This window comes from Chaetodon trifascialis, chromosome 3 (assembly GCF_039877785.1).
Source record: "Chaetodon trifascialis isolate fChaTrf1 chromosome 3, fChaTrf1.hap1, whole genome shotgun sequence".
In the NCBI taxonomy this organism is placed as follows: domain Eukaryota; kingdom Metazoa; phylum Chordata; class Actinopteri; order Chaetodontiformes; family Chaetodontidae; genus Chaetodon; species Chaetodon trifascialis.
The window spans coordinates 13,192,453-13,213,962 of NC_092058.1; the positions used below are offsets into that span (position 1 = coordinate 13,192,453).

General features: G+C 42.5%; 1 protein-coding gene across 4 annotated transcripts in view; it reads left to right on the forward strand.

Moving 5' to 3' along the window:
• cacna2d2a (calcium channel, voltage-dependent, alpha 2/delta subunit 2a) overlaps window positions 1–21,510 on the forward strand; it is a 138,103-nt gene that overhangs the window by 57,475 nt on the left and 59,118 nt on the right. For all 4 annotated transcript variants that reach the window (XM_070959102.1, XM_070959103.1, XM_070959104.1 and 1 more), the window contains exon 4: window positions 10,549–10,608. In XM_070959102.1, the coding sequence (XP_070815203.1) occupies window positions 10,549–10,608 (60 nt within the window). The remainder of the gene's footprint in view (window positions 1–10,548; window positions 10,609–21,510) is intronic.

Consider the following 21,510-nt stretch of genomic DNA (forward strand, 5'->3'; position numbering starts at 1 on the left):
ATTCACTTACATGTGGACATTTTTAGAAACCGTCCCATTTTGCAGATCCTACATTATGTTACCACCAGTCGCAGCACTTGTGAATGCTGAGCATCAGCCCCTTGTTGAATATTCAGAGAATCATCTCTCGGTGACCGAGGAGTGAAGAGTGTTTGAGGACGAGCAGAGTGATCAAACATTTACACTGTCAGCCAGATGTTGTATGCATTAACATGTGAAACCTGCTAGCGTGCTAGTTACGCTCCTCACACTGAAATCAATCTGCTTGATTTGTTATTCAGAAGACATATTGACAGTGTGTAACAGATAATCGTTTTGAAATTTCATCTGCTACTGTAGTTGCAATCTGCATCTGATTATAGATCCATCTAATATTGTTTAATTGCTAATGAAAATTGAATGCTCAGATTGGATTTACAAACGCAGCAGGTCTAAAGTCGGTAGCTCATGGGGCTGAGATGACTGAAGTATCTGATCCGATTCTACAAAAGTTGGGACATTGTGCAAAATGTAAATTACAACAGAATGCTGTCAAACATTAAATATTGTCTTTATATATACAACACAGACAGGAAATGTAAAGGTCTGATTATTGCATTATAGTTTCTTTGCACTCATTTTCCCATTAGAAGACAATCGCGTAGTACAGTAAAAGTGATTTCAACACAATATATAATAGCAAAAATGCTAATGTAGCGTGGGAAGTGTTGAAATGTAAGTGTGTGCACATACTATAAGACCAGTGATGACAGAAACCTCATCGCTGCACGCTTTCATGTAGCTCCACAGTACGCTGTAGGTATTTAAATGCCAGAGCACTTAGCTCCGTTTCTCTCTAGTTAAAAAAAAGATCTCCTCTGGGAGAGATAGACAGTATGGTGGGGGGAGAGAAGAAGAAGAGAGGAACAGCTAAACGGAGGCGAGATGAAGCCTGGATGGGGAGAGAGAGGGTGATGAGAAGAAGGGAAGTGAGAGGGATTAATTGTTCACCCAGGAGAGGGAGATAACATCAGATGTTTAAAAGCCGCCACAACTAATCCTGTCATTTCTTGGACTAGAATAATGAAAATGGAGAAATGATATCTCGTGGAGAACTGGAAACTGAGCTAATCTGTATGCCTGTAACGAGCACATGTTTGTGATTTCTGAACGGTCCACAGATAATGGTATATTTCTACTCACATGGTATCATTTTCCAGTGTGATTTTTATGAAAAAAATTGTCATTTTATGCACGTGGTATCACTATTTTTCTTTATTCTTAATTTCCTCTGTGATTCATTATATTATTATTTCTATTATGTTTGTATAATTCTTCAAAATAGGCTATATTTAACTTAATTTGCATAGAGAGATGAGGCATTGTAAACCACATCCTGTGTTCAGAGAAGAACAGTATCAGTGGTCATGCATGTTTTAGTCCATTAGCTGCAAATCGCTTTTTTTTTTTTTTTTTTTTTTTACATTAGTCCTGACAATTTCCCTGAACGTATCATATGGTTTAGATTGATTTTCAGTCATGGATTTGTATTCAATTTATTATTTATTGCATGGACTGTACTGTAGATTAATTGGCCATATTGCACAGGTTGTGCTTTTAGTATTATATTTTGTTATGCCTGAAAGCTTTACATTCAGGAGCTGCAATACGCCGCTGCAAAATAAACCCAACAACACAAACAATAAACCGACATGGACATTAAGAAAAGAGATGAGTTTGAATTTGGTCATTTGCTGTTCAGCGGCCGACTCCTCAGGTCATTTATGTCAGGGGATTGTGACGAAGGTGACAGAACATTTACTGTGATGTATATCAAGCAAGTTTTATAGGCTGTCCAGCGTCATTCCTGAGTGAAATGAATGAAAGCCAGCAGCTGCCCTGAATGTGGGAAATTAGTCTAAAGACATATGGCGCGCTTTTGAAGTTAGTCGGCAGTAACATACAGAAAGCACATTTTATAGTTAATGGGCTAAAAAATGCAAAATCACCTGCATGGTCCTTTCAAATCCTGGCACAGACCAGTCCTGATGTTCTCTGTATGGGACCAGCACTCTGCCCTACTTCTGTCAGTGTTTGCTCTCCTATCCAAATAACTCTCTCTTCCTTCATGACCCACACCTGCCGTTCCCTCCAACATCCCCTCTATCCTTTGGTCCCGCAGCACTCCTCTTCCTCCCCTGCCATATCTGTCATAGACGTTCAGTCGCTGGTGTTGCTCTAGGCTTCAAATTTAATTTGGTTTCAATCTGCTGTAATTGCTTTGAGAGAGGGCCGTGTCTGCATGTTTTTCCTCTCTTATGTCTGCTGGAATACTGGATAGCGTGAGTGTGTGTGCAACTCTGAGTGCGTTTGTGTGTGTGGCTGTTTGTGCACGGATGAATATGACTGAAGGTGTGTACTCATGTGTGCATGTGTGTGTAAATCCTGAACAATTGCCTGGCCACACACTGTCAATGATACACTTTGTCAAACACCAGCTGCTGTCACTGGACTCTCTGGCACTTTGACAACGCTTTTGTCAGACACCATACACTTTCTCTTTATAGCTGAGACAGAGGAGGGGAGGCAGCGAGGTAAATCTACAAAACATGAAAAAATATCTTCTTGGTAACACGTCATGACCTTTAGCTGAATAATAACCCTCCCCACCCCACCCCCAATAAGCCCCAAAAGTGGGACTGCTTTCATTATTCTATCAGCAATCTAAAGTAAGAGGAAAGATGATTGAAGTAAAGGGCAAAAAAAAGCGGACAGCAAAACAGTTTGCCCTTGGACTGCAGACAGTGCTGTGTTGAGGTGAGGTTAAAGGATGGTTGCTAAGCTGATGGACTGAGATAATGTTGGTATGGCTTTGTGTGAAAAAAAAAAAGCCACTGCCTCCCTCCTATGGTGTGATTTCTCTTTTTTTTCCCCCCAATCGGCTCTTCTTCTCTGCCAGCCGTCTCTGAATCAGTCTGGTCATTTCTGCTTTGTGGACGACTGCGTACGTATAATAAACTGAAGACTTTGTTTCCAACAATGGATTATTACCTGAAAAACGTGACCGCTGCTCTTACAAAAATCACTGATTACACTTTAATAGAGCACATCTTTCTGTTTTGAATACAGAGTATTCAGTGAAATTTCAAACACAGGCAACATGATTTTGTTTTCTCGTTCTTCTCGACGATTCACGTTTCAAACTGCATCCCAGCTCTGCAGTCGGTTTGAGCCTGCCAAAGAAAAGGGCACAGGGAATAAAAAAGTGTGTATAATTGATTGCATGTTGATTAGTAAGAGCTCTTTTGAGCTGATTGCAAATATACAGTAAACACACATCTGAGTGGAGTTTTTGTGAGTGTAATATATGACCCATGGTGAATGACTGAAGGGTATGTTGTGACACATTTTACCTATTTAAAAAAAAAAACTGCGGCTCCAGCGGTTTGGCCATATTGCAATTTCGATAATATTTTGATTAATTGATCAGCCTGAGTGTGTTTTCACATAATCTAATGCACAGATTAGCATCACTGGAGATTTTGTGCAACACAAATTGTTGAAATGTGAAGTGGCACATCAGTCTGTCTCATTTGTGTCCCAGCGTCTCACTCCCACCTCTGATCAAGGTGACGTTTGCCCTGCATCTTGATGCCTTTTTGCTCCGCTCCTCCGCTCAGCCCGCGGAGGAGGCGGACAAAAACATCAGGTCATCCAGACAATCGCACGCACCTGTTAACAGATGTACCAACTAAAAGAGTAGTCGGGTGCTCCGTTTCTTTCTAGTGGAATGTCACTGAGTCTCTTTTGACTTATTTATTTTTAGCTATCGCTTGTTCCAGACAATGGGTATGCAATTTTCTCCTTCTCAGTCACCTGCAAGGTCGATGCCTTGTGGGCTGCTACGGAAACAAGACGTCTGAATCTTATTTTTTTTAGTAAATGGCGCCTTTAGGCTCCCTTCCTTTCTCACTCTGTCCCTGTTGTCTGACTGATGCCAGTAACAGCAGGATTGGCTGGGCGGCAGTTTGGGCATGTCTGTGACTATCTGTCAAACAATGGACAGTGAGCCCAACCAGCCAGACACTCACATGTCACTGAGCTGATCCTGGCCCCATCGACACATCGCTCCGCCTGCACGCTCACCCTGAGCCCCCTGCTGGCCCCTCTGTGTAGGACACTTGGCTACCTGCGAGCAGCCAGGGCTGCAGATCTGTGCTGTTGACTCACCGCGATGTTTCCTGCAGCGACCTTGTTTGACCTTTATGTCTTTCAGATTTGTGCTGGGTATGTGCGTCGTGACCTGTGTATACATGTGTGCTGCTGAGGAAAAGATGTGATAGCGCTGTTTGTAGCATTCATCCCATAGGAGGTTTAATTGAAATTACAGTGGTAGGTGCTCCAGTGAATGATAATGTGCAGTACAATGGTCTTTGGCCCCGTTCTGTGCTATGATGAGTCTGCCACTTAGCTTCAAAGGCTCTGTGGTTTAATGAGCGAAATGCATATTATTATGAATGGAGTATCTCAAATGAAACAAAAAGTGCCCAATTAGAAGAGAATTAATATTGTTTTTATGGAGATACTTCACAGTTGGTAATATATTAAAGTAGCTCATTTGTTCCTGTGACATGGTTGTATTTTGATTATATCCATATTAGAAACTAGAGAAATAGACTGATTAGTACACAAGAGCTTATGATCAAGGTTGATTATTTTCAGCGTAGCTCTGCAGACCCATTATGAGGCAGCTCAGCTGTATTGTTTTAAAGTAAAGACGGTTGCCTTTCTTTTCCCACTGAAGTACATGCAAACGCCTCAGCATAATCCTGGGAATCTACAGTGGAAATATGGCGTTTCTGTGGGCCTGTGTGGAGTGTAAAAAGCTGGTGTTTGATTCTGAAAAGCTGGTGAGTTGCTGCTGCTGTGGGTAGGTGACAGCTCGCGTCTTCCAGATCCGGTCTCCGTGGAAACAGCAGAGTGGAGTTGGGAATGCGCCGCGATGAGTCGGGAAATGCAAAAGAAAGTGTTAACATTTTCTGTTGTGGAGGGGGAAGATTATGGGGTGGGGGGGGGGGCAACAAAGGCAGGGATTATCTCAGCACATGCCACAATAGCACTACACACACAGCCTCTGCAAACAGGCCTGCCACAGGGTGCTTTGGATCACAGAACAAAGACAGGGTCTCCCACCCATCCACGCAGATCCTCTGTCAGAGCGAGCTAATAAGGACTACAATACCCAGCTGCTAGTAGCAAATCAACCAGGGACCTGGAATTAAGGGTCATTATTTCTGCTCATTATGGACTTTAACATTGTTTGGCCACTCTGAAGAGCAGAGTCTATTCTTATCACCGCTGTCCTCCTCACACCAGCTTGTTTCTGGACCTTGAAATGGGATGTTCTGTCTTTTCAATCACGCCACTGACAGGAATGTTTCATAATGCAAGCAATAAAAACATGTCATGAGTTTGCAAGCTGCTCCCCGTTTCACCCGCGTTACTGATAACTTCTGTCCCGTGTGAAGTCAATTAAACTGTTTTGAAGTTTGGTCTGTGACTGTGTTGTTGGAATTAATATGGCGTTAAGAGGAGGGAGAAAGTTTGAGGGCAGTAAACTGAGACAGATGGAGAGAAATGGAGTACAGCATATGATGGCAGGATAAAACACCCGAGTGAAGAGAAGAGATAAAAGGATGGCAAGAGAATGAAAAGGTGGTGGCGGGGGATGGCGGGGGATGGCGGCGGCGAGGGTGCGAGGCGAAGTGAAAGTGAGTTTGTCTGTGATGTTTTAAAATTCTGGAGTGGAAAGTCCCTCCATCTGTTATTGTGGGACGGTTCTGACTCAGTGATTTCTATGATTGGCCTTAATCCCGGCCGAGTGGAGAAGACAGAATGAAGAGCTTAAAGCAGACTGCTCTCACTCTGACAGGCTCCACTGGCTGCTGCTGCTGCTGCTGCTGCTGCTGGAGTCACTGGTACGCTCAGTCTGCTGCCCCCTAATGGGCTAACTGCTGCATGACACTGCACTTCTCTGCACTACCACAGCACACTGAACAGCTTGGAAGGCCACAACACAGTGGTGACATTTTGATGTTACATGAATTCGTCAGCAGCTGTGAAATGCAGCAGTTTTCACTCAACGTTTAAAGCTCCACATGACATCTGTGATGACTATGACCTCAGATGTCTTCATACGCCATGAAGGCAACACTGCCCACATATGCGTCACGTCCTTTGCACTGTCTCAAGGTAAACATGTCAAGTCTGATGATTCTTCCTGATCCTCGATGTGTCAGAAGATGCAGTCTGTAGTGATGCTGCGTCTTGATATTTAATTCAACAAAGTGCGAAGGACCCTTAAGAGAGCCTTTCTATATTTGGATATCGTTCCCATTATGATTGTCACTGTCCACAGCAGCCAATCATTGTAAAATTTACTAAGGGTCTTCCCTCGCCATGCTTCTCACTCTGAGAAGGTTAAGTGACCTCAGCACAGTCATTTCACAGTGTTTTGGTCCCCAAGGTGACTTAAGCATTGCGAGAAACTGAGCTGAGGGGGTCATTTGGAGCATGTTGAGTAGCTCGATTCAAGGCCGCAATCACACGTACAGACCGTGTCGTGTTTTCTCAAGTGCCCTCTCACTCAAACACACACATCGTAGCGCTGTTTTGGAGTGTCCCTCCAGATCACACAGGCGACAGTGTGGTGTGTCGAGTGCCCTTTAAGTTAATGCTCAGTGGAAGGGTCTAACAGGCTGTAGCAATCACACAGGCAGCCCGGTGTCGAGTTGGCGCTCGCCACAGCATGACGCTGTCCGTCCCTGGTGTGCTGTCATTCCCCCAGAAATAACATGACTTCGAGTGATTAAACTGCTCCCCTCTGGAACAGAGCAAACCGAACAGTTATGAATATTAAAGATCCTAATCGCCTCACGCTGAGCTTTTCGTTATTTTTTTTTCCCCTGCTGTCTTCTTGCTCTGTGAGTTCACAGTGAGGGAGCGCGGCTTTTCACCATCAGGTTTCTTGGACAGTGGACACATCACCAAGCTGTTACAGCGTGCTGTTTGTACCACTACAGTGTCTCCGGCACCATTATGCACAGTGTTTGCATACAATACAGCTCCGTGTGTGTTGTTTAAGGCCATAGACCTTGTGGAGGCACTTGACATGCCACTATCCATTACAGAGTTGTGTTTATGGTTCTTGACCTTGCCTGAAGGCTCTGTGACAAATGGCCTTACATGTGATGCATTTTGTGTCAAGGTTACAATGGCAATAACATTAGCGAGCCATGCTCATGTTGGCAACTCTTCTCTTGTCTTTGTGTCTGTGTGCTGTAGTGTTATTTGCTGTGTTGTGTGGGCCTGTACTGAGCTTATCTGTGCTGTACTGTGCTGATCTCACTATGCTCATCCAGTGCTCTAAGCTGCTTGGGTTCCAGCCACCAGCATAGATGATATATCCCTGCCCCCCTCCTTCCCACATCTCTCACTCTGATTCATTGGCTGTTTGTGTTGCCCATCCATCTGGGCCAACACAGAGGAAGGAAAGACACATGAAGACACATGGCTGTTTTGGAGCAGGGGGACTGCATTAAGCTGCTAGGGAAGAGATAGGGTCCCAGAGAAATGGTGGCCCACCAGAGAGGGAGGAAACATACCGTGGGAGAGGCAGCTGGAGAAACAGAGAACTGGTGGGGGGGAAAAAAGATGTGTGGGCTACTCAGGAGGAGAGAAATGGATTTTCTAAATGGACAAAATAGAGATTCTTACCGACAGATTAAATGCTGAGAAAAAGACACGTCAAGGGGATAAAAAGGTGCCAGTTCAAAGATCATGACAGAGGGTTGAGAGGCAAAAAAAAAAGTGTGGAAACAATTCTGCAGATGCTTATTTTTTATGTCCTCAAAGGGGACTTTACATATCAATAAAAACATGGTGAGTGTAATCATATGGCTTTCATTTTCAGTCTAATCTCAGAGCTGGAAGTATAGTCAGTTCAGATGCTCAGTGTTTATCCCTAATTGAAAAACACAGTGTTGATAGTTTCACCAAGAGATTACCAGTGTGGCGCTGCCCTTCAGCAAGGCTGACCCTCTCTTATGAAAAGCTGTACAATTGCTGTCTTTTCTAATGGACTCTTTGGTAATAATTTCAATGGGCTACAGTAATTAGATCCTCATTCCATTGTTTCAGTCGCCTATTGTCTCATTAGGAAATGAATGAAATTTTATCGTTGTTATTTAAGGCTTGTTCAGGTGATTAAAAGCACAATGCAAAAGCATAAGAACACAGAGGACTCAAAATGATCCAGATTTTCTGCTATTATGTGTCACAAATTAGGCTAGTGATATCACATTATGTACATACTTTAAACAATTATGCTGCACTAATGTCCCTATACGACACCCGTTAAGAGTCTGGACCGATATCCTGAGCCTGGTGTGTGTGTTTAGAGGAGGTGGAGCAGTATTGTGTCTGTGTGGCCATGAGTGGGAGGGTCTGCTGAAATGAGGTGGGTGGGGCACTCTTAATAGAAATAGGACAGCTTTTACTATAATGAGAGTTTATGTCTTGTGTGTGTTTTTGCTAGATAAAAAGCCTCCCATGGTGGAGAACTGGTTCCTTCAGTGTGGCTCCACAAATGAATGAGCTCTTAGTGTAGCAGGGGTCTAAATAGGGTTCGTAATTTCAGAGCCCTGGGACTTTACGGCTGATCACACTATTCTGGGACAGGAACAGGATCGCCCCCTAGAGGCCCGGGGAAACCTAGATACTAAGACAGGAGCGGTAGGGAGGGAGGGATGGGGGGGAAGGAGAGATGTAGAGAGGGAGAGTGACTCCAAGGCTTCACCATATTTGCCACTTGGATAACTTCCTATATGAGAAGCCTACATACAGCACTGTAAGCTTCTTCAGAGATAAGCCTGAGCCACATCATGGTAAATGATGTTAGACTATTAAAGTACATCAGTGGATAGTGGTGTTTGATACCAGTTAGAGATGAGAATGTTATTTTCATATTATATGAATTCCAAACAATATACAGACACAAAATATAGGTGTACTGGTATTTTTTTAGTGACATCATAATTATCTGCTCTGTAAATGGGATGTCGTGTCTCCCCTGTGTGGGGGTAAAAGCATCCCAAACAAGGAAATATTGATTGGTCTCATGAAGACACTCAAAGTATGGTGTTTATTATTCTGTCTTTATAGTGCACAGATGCTAGAAGTTCAAACTTGTGCATACAGTTTGTGTGTCAGTTTTGAAAAAAATATTTCATGCACCCATTAAATATCCTGTTCAAGTCATGATTTGCAGACATTTCAGTTGCCAACATATAGTCCCATTTACACCCATTTAAAACCCATTTACCCTATTTAAAATGTGATCTCTGTCCAGACTTGTGGTCCAGATAAGGAAAAATGAATACTGTATTAATGCAGGGTGTAAATGCATTGTTATCAGATCTGCCTGACCACATCTCGAGGTAGTTTGCCTCCCATTGTGTTTTGATCTCATGTAGGTGTAAACGCAATCTGCACAACATGCTTGCATACGTACACAACAGAACATTGATACATGATGTGTTGTTTTAGCCAACATAAAATATAGGTTGTTGCTTGAATTTAGAGAGCAAGCAAACAAGAAGGCTGAAAGAAACACGCCTCCAGAGATCTGATCTCAATGAGGATAACGAGGAGACGTTAAAAATACCAGGTGTAAACACAAAGGCAATATTGGATTTTTTATTATGTGGTTATGGGTCCCATTTTAATACCAGGTGTAAATGCGGTGATAGTCAATCAAACCATACATTTTGTGCCGTATTTGTATGTGACTGTAACACTTACCATCAACTTAACAACAGCAGCAGCTGAAGCCATGAATTTTAAATCACAGCAAACATAACCTTTGTAGCTAATGTCTGCATCTTATCTACAAGCATGGATGAATTTTTGTTGACTTGCCGGCAAACAAACTACCACCACCAGCGAAAAGTGCACGTGGCTTAAAAACTAACCTGCAAATGTCACGATCAGTCAGTGTGGATTCGGACTGGTGTGCATCTACCTCAGCACCACTGATGACAATGATCTGTGCCTTGGCTCGTTACTAGCACATGTTTGTTTACATTGTGTCTCATATCCCTGCCAGCTCAGCTGTCATTCAGGCAAACACACATATTATCACCTTTCAATCTCCATTAAGTTTTCGAGACAGAGCCAATTTTGAGATAGACTTTTCATCTTCTAAAAGCATTTAAAAGGTGTGTTCTGCTGGTTCACTGAGTGTGCAAAAGTCTTTGCTCAGGGCTGTGGTGCCATACTCTAATTTGGACTGATGCTGCACGGAGAACAGTGTTGTTGGGCTTGGCGCTCCCAAATCCTCTAAATTATCCAGTTAATTTACAGCTGTACTAGCTTTTGTAGGGAACAAGGTCACCATCCCCATCTTCCCATCTGTGTGTCTGTCTCTCGCGCTCACACACACACTCACACACAAATCAATGTCCTATTGACTTCTGACACTCACACTGCTGTTTTTGTGTTTTCTTGTAGAAACTGGCGAAGGAGGCGGAGCTGCTTCAGAAGGAGCATGTATGGCAAGACGGTGTGACGGTAAAGTAGGACACCCGCTCCTCTCCCTCCTTCTCCAAGACCTCATCTTTCGTTTTTCCTTTCCTTTTCCAGGCAGACTGGTCTCTCTTCCTATCGTCTGCCCATTCCCGACTGTTTTCCGATTCCCTCTCGATTTAGATATTTTACCCTATTTTACTTGTAACTCTTTAATGACAATGTGATCAGCATCACAGAGGCAATGCAGCAATAAAACCTAATTATATTCAAATGGAAAAAAACAATGATGCACATAAACACAGTCCTACATGTATGCACACTCACTATAATTGCTCATTTTTGGGGTTGTTATTTTCATGGTTTTGAGTATTATCTAAGAGCCTTCTGTCCATTTTGTTTCACAGAACACAAGAAGTTGAACATAGCATTCTTTCACAGCTGACCTTTAAAACACTAGAGATCTGCTCTTGAAATCTAAAAAAAGGAGAAATGGTATCGCTGTGGTTTGTTTGTCTGTGTGTGTTTGTGAGCCTGCGTGCTCCACTGACTCTCAAATTTGCAAACACTCAAATGCCCCACAAACATGCGTGCATACTGATGCACACACACACGTACACGCATATATATAGCCTCACCCAACAGATACACATGCACATTCCCTACTGTCATATCCTCTGTCTCCAGGGAGACGAGCTCGCTGTCATGGTACACTTCCCACAAATGGATTTTTAACCCAGCGCCTCCTGGGGGATATTTGAGAAAAGGCTTTAACTGATTTAAAACGAATAATTATGAGCCCTACTTCCCTGCAAAGTCCATTTTTATTCATGGTTGCTTACACTCTGAAGCTGTAGTCTTGGGGTGGTTGGGCTGCACCCCTCCCTCCCTGCTGGTCAGGGGGGAGGGACCTGCAGTGCGGCTGTCCCTTCATCTTAGGCCTGAGGGGGGTTGATGCCTGCCTCTCCCTGCCCCGCGCTGATGCACCTCGATCGGATGTGTAGCCATGCAGGAAGTGGAGCCTGGGTCACGGTGACCACACACAGCACACCTGTTCATAAGTAGCTGCATCCAGTATGGCATCAATACCTCCTCAAGTGGAAAAGCCAGCACTCTCTTTAATCCACCCCTCCCCAGCCAAAACTCGTCTCTCCCTCTGTTTCTCCTCTTTCTCCTTTCTGTCTGTTTCTCCTCCTCTTTCCTTCTCTCTGTCTGTCCAGCCTCATACCCAGCCTTACTCTCTGCACATCACATGCATATACGTTTTTGTTATCTGTATATGTCTTTAATCAGGCATGAAAACAGTTGGAATATATCATATTGTTGCAAATACTGCAAATGAATCCTAATGGCGCTCCTCTATTAATAATGTATCGGAGCTGATTTCATTTGCCTTTATAATCAGGCCAGGTAATGAATCTCAGCAGGGGCGACTGTGAAACCATTAAAAAAAGAAATCTCACAAAGAGGTGAAGTGGGGGGGAGGAAAGGAGGGGTGGGTGAGGTAGATATGCCACATGCTTGCAAGAAGATTTTTTCCTGTTTGTAGATTTTGTGCTTTCCTAATTTCTCTTTGGGTGAACACTCTGCTGACTGACACTCTAATTAGATTAGGGCTGCATGCTCTTTGGGCATATTAGGAGAAATGCGTTGCATCTTAAACTAGCGGGTGGAGCAGTCTGTCAAATGAAGAGAAAAGGTGTTCATGCATGAGAGACGGTGTGTTTTGATAGAATTTGTGAGTGTGTGTGTGTGTGCGTGCGTGCGTGCATGCGTGTGCGTTCCGGTGTGGGCTGGAAATGCATAATGTGGTTGTTTATGTTTGTCGATGAGTGGGTATTTATTTGTATGTGTTTATTAACGGCAGGTTCTGTACCTGGCCCAGCCCATCTGCTCACCTCGCCAAACTGGTGACATCATCGAATCTCAATGACACGCCTGTTCCTCATAGCGGCTGCCATCGCAGCTGTTACCGTAGCAATGGGAAGACCTCACTCTTTCCCTCTCTCTCTCTCACACACACACACACACACAAACACACACACACACACACACACACACACACACACACACACACACACACACACATTTGTAAGCTTTTTCCTGGTCTAACTGCAGAGCCAGTTTTCTGACCATCCTGACTGCTGGACATTATGGATGTCAAAATGTTGATCGTAACAACTGTTGTGTTGGCCGTTCAGGGTTTTAAATCCATTGGAATGAAATGGTGTGTGAAATAGACATTAAAGTGTTGGATTGCCGCTGATTTCTCAAGGTCAGGTGCCCATCCCTCTGTGACACTCCACTATTGTGTTGGCAGCAGAGTCATCCCAAGGCGACACAGTCATTTCATTGCTACTTTGCATTTCTCATAGGGGCAAAGAGAGAACCTGCAACTTCAGAGCTGAATATCAAAAGTCTGCTTTGTTTTGTCACTTGAAAATTGGCAGCCAGAAGCAGAGCGCTATAAAACTTTTGCTGATATCACTCATTTCTAATTTTTCTATTTCAGAATCAGGTTATGAAACAATCCTGGGTCCCGTATCTTTAACCCAGTGGCTGATTTTGTGTGTAAACAGCATTCAGAAAGAGATTTAGATGTTGCTTTTCCATCGAGAAAGCCAAAGTGCTTTTCTTTGGCTGATATCATTTCCTGGGTGTTTTCCAGTTCAAAATGGTGCATTGCTTTCAATAGGTCTGCCAGAACACCACTGAATACCAATGTTAGTGACTTCTGAAGCAGCATCCACACTAAAAGGGTCCAAGGGGCACATTTAAATATTTTACAGAAAAATGTGTTTAAATTGTAGACATTTGAAAACAATAATAAAACTGCATTCACGCAGTCAGCCAGCCAAAAGAAATGAGAAAAAAAAAAAAATCACAGCTGAAGAAATCCTCAGCTGACTGATATTCATAGGATTTCTTTAACTAATTGATTAGTTGACTGAAGCTGGAAATTCAATTAAACAATTGTGTTATTGTCCCTCTTAAGATTGGATGCACTCATACAGAATGATCTCTGAAAATGCAGGGCTTATTAAAGAGCAAAACACATTTGTGGATTTTACTGAGATGCCAGAAATGAGGCTGTCGTTTTCAAGTAATGAACACTGACTTATTCTCCTTATCAACTCGGAGAGTAGGCAGCCGCGTTAACGTCATAGTTCAGCTTCTGAGTCAAGACTTGGTACAGCAGGTCTTATAATACAAAATAAAGTACTAGCCTTGCAAAAACGTCAATTCCCTTATACACTGAATAAAAACTGTACTACTGCACAGAGGGTGGTTAATGAAATCAAAGTTGTGGAAAAGTCTTGACAGATAAGTTATATAATGTTAAGCCACTTGTGGCTGCTATGTATTTTCTGTATGTGTCACTTTTTCTTCATATTGATCATGAATATTGGTGCATATTCGTGGTGAAGCTTACTGAGCATGCTAGGTTTTTCAGGAATCTGGTGACCATGACACCAGATCAGGCTTGTGCACCATATGCCACCAGTGATATTGCCAGCTGGAACTGGCTGAGTGTGTATGGCAAGCTGATCAAACATTTATTGTGACAATTTAATATATTGTGACAAATTAGCATTTCAACAAGCTAAAATGTAATTTGACATATCTAAAATAAATGTTTTCAGGAGCCGTGGATGAATTATATGTCCAAGGTGAATACAGTCAATACAATACAGCCAACTGTAATTATGTCTCAGTAATGCATTTGTAGACATGTCATGGATTTTCTATGCCAAAGTTAGTTTTCCTCCGATTGTCAAGAACTTTCTGTTAAAGTGAGTCCTACAATTTTTGTCCAAACCTAAAAAAAACCTCTCAGGTGCTTGTATGTATATTCTTTAATGTCTCTGTTCAAACTGCATGTTTGAACGTATGATAAATGCTGCGCCTAGCCTAGTTTTTCTCAGGTCATGTGTGGGTTCAGTGACAATGACTAATGCTGAGAGTTTGATACTTCGTAATGGTTTGCCTGGGGTGAACAAATCTTTCCACAAGGACAGTCCAAACAATATCCTAATGATTACATAATCATCAGAAATAACTCCTTCCTTGTGGGAACATGTAGAGTATTCAACAAACCTGTTGCACCTTTTCTATCAGTCAGAATAGTTTTATTAAGGACATGCAGTGAAGTATTTTGTAAATATTTTTTAGAAAAACAGTGGATGATCTACAGTCTTTTATAGCTTCTTTCAGCTAATTGATTATGTACCCTCAGCGTCAGTGTTTTTGTTCACTCTCATTGCTCTGATAGCGTCATTTTTGGCTTTAGCATACAGCAGTTTTCAGCATGCTATTATATTTGCTCGTTGTGTGAACAGGCAACTGTTTGCTAATGTTAGCAACATAAAGCAATAATGTAGATAGATATAAAAGTAGCATCAACTAGTTTTTGTGAGTCCCAGTAAATTGGAAACTTTGATTGATATGATTGGCAATCATATCATTAGTTTGAAAATGGTATTGACCAGAAGCCAGTATCAGCAATATATTATCAGCTACATTATTATCAATCAGTTGTTTAACCACCTGTCTCCCGTCATATACTGGCCACAGATGACGACCACTGTCGCTTATTGCAGGAGCGTTGACACGAAATGCAACACATTGGAACCGAGACACGAGATTGGATGAAAGAAAGGACAGAGATTGTAGAGATTGGAGGAAGACATGTACTTTCCATCAGATTGTGATGTGGCAGCTGCTGTACGTTTGAAATGCATTAGTGCTAATAGCTGTGCCATTAGGGGAGAGAGAGGCACTCTGCTGATGGGCTGCCATGATGAAACCAGGGAGAGGGGGTGACAAAGAGAGGCATGGAAGGAGAGAGAGAGGCGCAAGTGAGAAAGCAAGTGAGTGAGGGAAAGAAGGTAGAAGAGACAGAGAAAACGGGAAACAGAGATGGAGCCATCTTCCAGGCCATTTACTGCAATCATCACTCTCTAATCAATCAAGCCTTTCATCATAGGACAACACAATCTCTTCTTCTCCCTCTGCCTCTTTCTCTCTTCATCTCCACTCAGCCGCCCAATCTCATACATAACGCAGTAGCATCCTCTTTCTTGCTCTCCACACATGTATGTTCATCTTCACCTGCAAATATTATTCATGCAGAAGGACTACTCAATTATGGCAGACATCTTCATCACGATTATTTGGGTCAATACTGAGATCACAGTTGTTTAACACGGTTCCTTTGGAAACATCATGCATTTACTGAACTTCTTAAAAAACTAAGTGTGTTACCCCAAACTTTAAATACAATTTAGCCTAGAAATAAAAAAGAAATTGTTTTGTAATAATTATACAGTACATAAATAGCAACAACACATTATATAATATAAATAATGTATTTTAATACATATAATGTGAGAATGGGTTGCTGAAATGTGACTCTATTGTCCTTGTCGGCTGCTCCGAGCACTGGTACCATAACAGTACATTAAAATCCAAGTGACAGCTGGCTTGACCTGGTTTTTGCTAACGAAGGCTCACTTGTCCGCAGTGAACTGAACTAAAAAGTTTGGGCTTTGAGCACAATGCTGTAAATGAATGATGTGCTCTGGATTTATAACACAAGACAAAACAAGAGGATCATTGCAAAATGGAGCAATAATTGTATCATCTCCACTGTTTTGTTTTCATAATTGTTGGGAGCCAAAATAATAACTGAAAAATAATTTTGACTGACTCCCCAGCCCTATCATACAGCACCTCGCCTACAGTGTCTTAATGCTAATGGCCTTTGCTGTTCTGAGTCACCTTTGTCAATTCTTGGCTCACACTTTGTTCTCATATATTTTAGTGGGCTCAACAGTAGCTACATTTAGCCAGTATTTCAGCCACATTTACTGTCACAAGAGGTCCCCTCAGAGGTGCAACATGACCTTAAGTGCTAGGGGCACTAGTTAGAGTTGAAAGGGTTTGTTCACTTGACCAAGTTCGGCTCCTTTCATAATGCCTCTATTTGAGATAATTGCCCCTTCAGAGGAAATGAGTGAGAATCATTGTGGCGACTTTCAGCCCAGCCCTCGAAGCTACCAGCTCCATTAGCCACAGAATACATTAGTCTTATGAAGGCTGCTTTTGACAGATTCAAAATCAGATTGTGGTAAAAATAGACAGAAATGAAGAGACGCCTCACTCTGGCTTTGTTTCATCTCACGCTTTCCTCGACATATTAATTTTCTATGCTGTTTCTCTAAACTGAAACAGGCATCATTGGGCCATTTGTCCAAGCACATGTATTTCAGTGTTTGTGATCAAATCATCTGCAGCTGAACTGGGATGTGTTTCCTTCCCCTTACTGTCATTAGTTGAGCTAAACATATAGGAGAATATGAATAGAGCAATAATTAATCTAGTTAATCTAGATTTATATTGTTCATTTTTCGCTGACCATCATGTTGTGCTTATCTTATCTGTACTTTCTTAACCTGAACATCTGTCGCTCATTTTCAAAGTTAGTTGCAGACCTTTTAAAGAAACAGTAGAAGTAAAATTGATTTCACCAGCTGTCTTGTGTCAGCGTCACAACAACCAAAACTCTGGAGGATCTCCATCGCGGAGAGACCTGAGATGGGGAGTTTGGAATATAGCTATGTGAGCCCTTTTTAAATGCACTGTGCTTATTTCAAACACAGATAAGCATAGCCACATTGTATGATCACAAATGAAGTGCATCTATTTTCATTGTGAGCAGGTTTTTTTTATTTCCCTATAGCTGTGCTGAGACTGAGTGCTCGCAGCCTGCCGAGCACGTAATGGAACTCATAAACAGTGTTATCACTGAATCCTGAGCCATGGAAAGGACTCCCATCTGCTCACCACTGGAAAGGAAAGAAATGAGGAGGGGCTACGTGGAGAGAAATTCCTACGCAGTTTACAATTTAGCAGAGCCTCCTCCCCATCAAATGCATCTGATGGCGAGGGTGCCTCAGTAGAAACTGGGCCGAGCTGTGCTTACGCTCAATACTGAGATGCATCTGTAATGGATGCTAGCGCACACACACACCAACAAAGAGACAGCTTGTACTTTGTGCTTGTGTGGATCAAGCCACATCCAGCCACACACAATGCAGACTTCACCTTAAACTCCCATTTTGACTGCAGCCTCTTGCTCTTCCTGAGCTCTCCTATTCTTCTGCCGTCGCCTCACTTTCCATCAACTGCTGCTCTGCTCACATCTTTGATCAGGCTTTTGGTTGCTGTGGTGACCCAACAGTTGGGTAATTTCAGCTTCTTGATTGCAGACCGCTGTAATTTGTTTAAGTGGTGCTCTCCAAGGTAGAAATGTCCTTTTCTCCTTTTTGTTTTTCTTCTCTGCTCTAACTCTTTTCTCCTTACTGCCTCTTCTCTGGCTTTTTTTTTTCTTTTTCTTTTTTTGCACATCTCACCCTTAATGTTTCTCTGCTGCTTCAAGAGAGACCTCTTGAAAACTCATGCTGTTCTGCACTCAAGTAAGGGGACATTAGGCGAAGTCTGAGATGACTGAGAATGAAAGAAAAACTGAAGTATGGGAAGAAATGATGAGAAACACTCACATACAAAGAACACAGAGAAGGAGAAAAGTTCAGGTGTGTAGGTGAGCCTTCAGTCAGTAGGAGTTTGGCCAACTGTGATGCTGCATGCTAGCCAGGAGGGAGGGTTGAGAGAGTGGCCCCCATGTCTAAATCCCACTGATCGATCCCCCTGCCTCACAGGAGATGGGAATCAATAGTCAGAGAAATCCAGCCAACCAGGCTGCAGACCTTGATTTTTCCATTTCAACACATGGCCAACACCCATGAAATGTTATTTTAAAGGCCCTTCTGGTCAGAGCAGGGTCATTAAAGACAGAGAAGTAAAAATGCACTGATGGCAAACACTCGAGACATAGTTTTGTGTCTTTCAGTATTTACTCTCTCTCTGATTGGGACGTTGACATGCATTGTCTTAAATCTTTTGGTGCTAAATTAATTTGTTTACTGAAGGAATTTTGGGGGGCAAGGGGCATTTCATGCCTTTAATTAGAGTTGACAGTAGATATGACAGGGAATGAGGGGAGAGAGAGATGGGAAACATGACAACAACAACAACCTCAACTTGAACAGGGACATTGTGGCTCATGGTCTCTTCCGTAAAGGCCAAGCAAGCAAGGATGGAGCGAGGTTCACCACTTTGCATAAAGGATATTACTGCATGGGCTGAGGAACACTTTGTTAAACGGGTGTTGGTGAACACAGATTGTTTGCAAATGATTGCATTCTGCTTTTATTTAGGTTTTGCACAGCATCCCAACTTGTTTGGAGTCAAGGTTAAAAGTAGATAAACAAATTGTCTTAACCTACATTGTCTGATCTAGTCTAGTAATTAAAAGGGATGTCTGCAAAGAAAAAAAATTCTACATTTTATGTCTGAGGCTTCCTCGTGCTCCGGTCTACCACAGTGCTCCAGGAAAGGGATGTGTCTGAGTGGTCAGGTTGTCATTTTGTGAGTGGTGACAGGCTGCTTATGCTGTAGCAGAGCAGAGATGCCTGCTCGCGTTTTAGTGTTTGCTTGCTGTATTGTGTCCCTGCTGTCCTTGGCACCTGTCTGCAGATATCTTAAAGCAGGCTTCCCTTTGTCATTTGAATGTTCGAATCATTGTGACGGACAGCAAGGCATCTGATGGAAATGATTACGGGGTCGAAAATAACAGGTTTCCTTTGGCCGGCGCTGATTGTTGATTGGCCACTCTCAGTCAGCCTGTAAAGAGAGGGTGGTGACTTTTCAGGACTCCATGGACTAGCTCTGGTAAAATGGCTGAAAAACATGAGTGAAATGAGAAAGCTGTAGTCAACCCTCGAGGAAAAATGGAACCTGGAAACATTTCACTTGGATAAGTGGAGCTCCAGTGTCATACGGGGCTGCATTGTGATTGGACGGGGAGGCCCGGACCGAGTACCAGATTGTTTGTGATAGGTCACACCAGCTACAGATACCGTAAAAATCTTAGACATGAATAATTGCATTTGCTTTATCAAATCCCTCCGGAATCCAATGATAGCGTTAATATTGCCATAGCCTGTTTATCTTATTTGTCTTTATTTGGTGTTACAGCATCTCTTTCCTGCTTCTCCTCTGATGATCAGATTGGGGGCTTGTTTGGGAGGTGTTGGCATGCGTGTGTCATGTTGGATAGGCTTTTTATCTGGCACTGTGTCCACGCACTGTGGTGATGCTATCAGCGTTAAAACCTGCTCCTCAATGGAGCCCTGTCAGCCAACAATGGAGAGCAGCATTACCAAGAGTGCAGCAGGACAAAGCCCCCTTTCCTTATCGCGGGATTGGAATATTCACAGACTGATTTAACTGCTTTTACCGAGGGGAAGTGTCAGGCTCTGAAAGAAAGAGACAGCACAGCAGAGATGGGAGAGGGAAAGAGAAGAAGGGAGGGACAGAGGCGGGAAAAGAAGAGAAAATAGGATTCTGTGACCTGCAGGATGTTTACAAAGAGACGTTTAAAGAGCAGAAATTGCAGATTCATGGGGGAAATTGGGGGCATGAAATATAGCCATGCCATATGTAACCTTAATATTTTTTAAATTACATATTTTTAATTTCACAATAATCAAGACGTCTCTCTTCCTCAATTGTTCTTCCTCTCCTCCCTCGCTCCTTCTATCTCTGGGGCTGCTGCCCATCTTCGTGAGAGGCTTTGAAGTAAGTGAGCAGTTAGGGGAGGCACGGTGCTCCAACTGAAGAGGAGCACGACATTGATGAGATGCGCATGGAGAATGCCATTCACTTTGCTGAATTTGCACTGTGTATTGGAGCTTTAATCTGGGGGCACATTTGTTTATTGGCATACAAATGAACATCTGCATGGAGCTATGCTTGGACGCCATGGTCTCAGCAGCTCCCTAATCGCTTAAAAGCCTGGAGATGCAGAGCATGCCAATGAGAGAGCTCGAGAGAGAGGGAGGCAGCCGCGCCCAAGGCCTCCGTCATGCACTCCTTTATCTGAGTTTCACTCTAGCTCAATAGCTCTCTCTCCCTCTCTCTGTCTTCCAGGCCAACAGTTTAATTTCCAGTTTTCTGGTTGACTCTTTATTGACTTGACATTATAAAGAGGCATTTTGGTGACCTTCAGTGGTTAAGACAACAGCCATATTTTTCAGACCAGACACCTCAAACAGCATGTCTGCATTTATTTGTGAAGTGATGTGACAGGGCACCAAATGGCTTCTTCCAGGATAGAGGCGCTTGGCGAATTAAGTTTTGAGTATAAACAGAAACAGTTTAAAGGGAAAAGCAGTGACTGCAAATATTGTTGTTCAAGGATAAATCTGTATTCTAAAATTGAAAATCACATCTCATTTATTGAAAAAGTAGTTAAAAAAAAGTCATTTAAAAAAGTTTTTACAGTCACATGCTGGAGAGTTGGTTTGTTTTTCCCTTTATGTGACTTTTCAATATCTGCATTTAAAATGTTGTGATATCATCAGAACACGAGTTTTATGTTGTTTTAATGCTTTCAGAGTTTTACTCATTTTAACTGTTGCTGGCTTTTCATTCTTCCTGTTCTTGTTTTACTTTGACATCATGGTCAGAGGAGTTTGTTTCCCTGAACAATTATGATGAAGATGAAGACAACAAAAAGCACATACAGTAGTTTTATTGGTCAATTGTATGGTTCTTTATTGTTTACAATACATGCAACTTAACCAGCCTCATAGAGGCTATAGTCTGTGGTGCTGCTGAATTGCATTTTAGGTTTTTCTAATATTTCATCTTCAGCATCTGCTAACACCTCTTTAAAACATTTTGAACTAAAACTGAGCCTTATAACCTTTATGGAAGACGAATATACTGCAGGGCTGTTGAATTAGACTGCTTTCATTTCAGTTTTATTGGACTGCTGGCTGGAGAGCAGTACAGTAAAAGGTTGTATTTCAGCTCCATTTC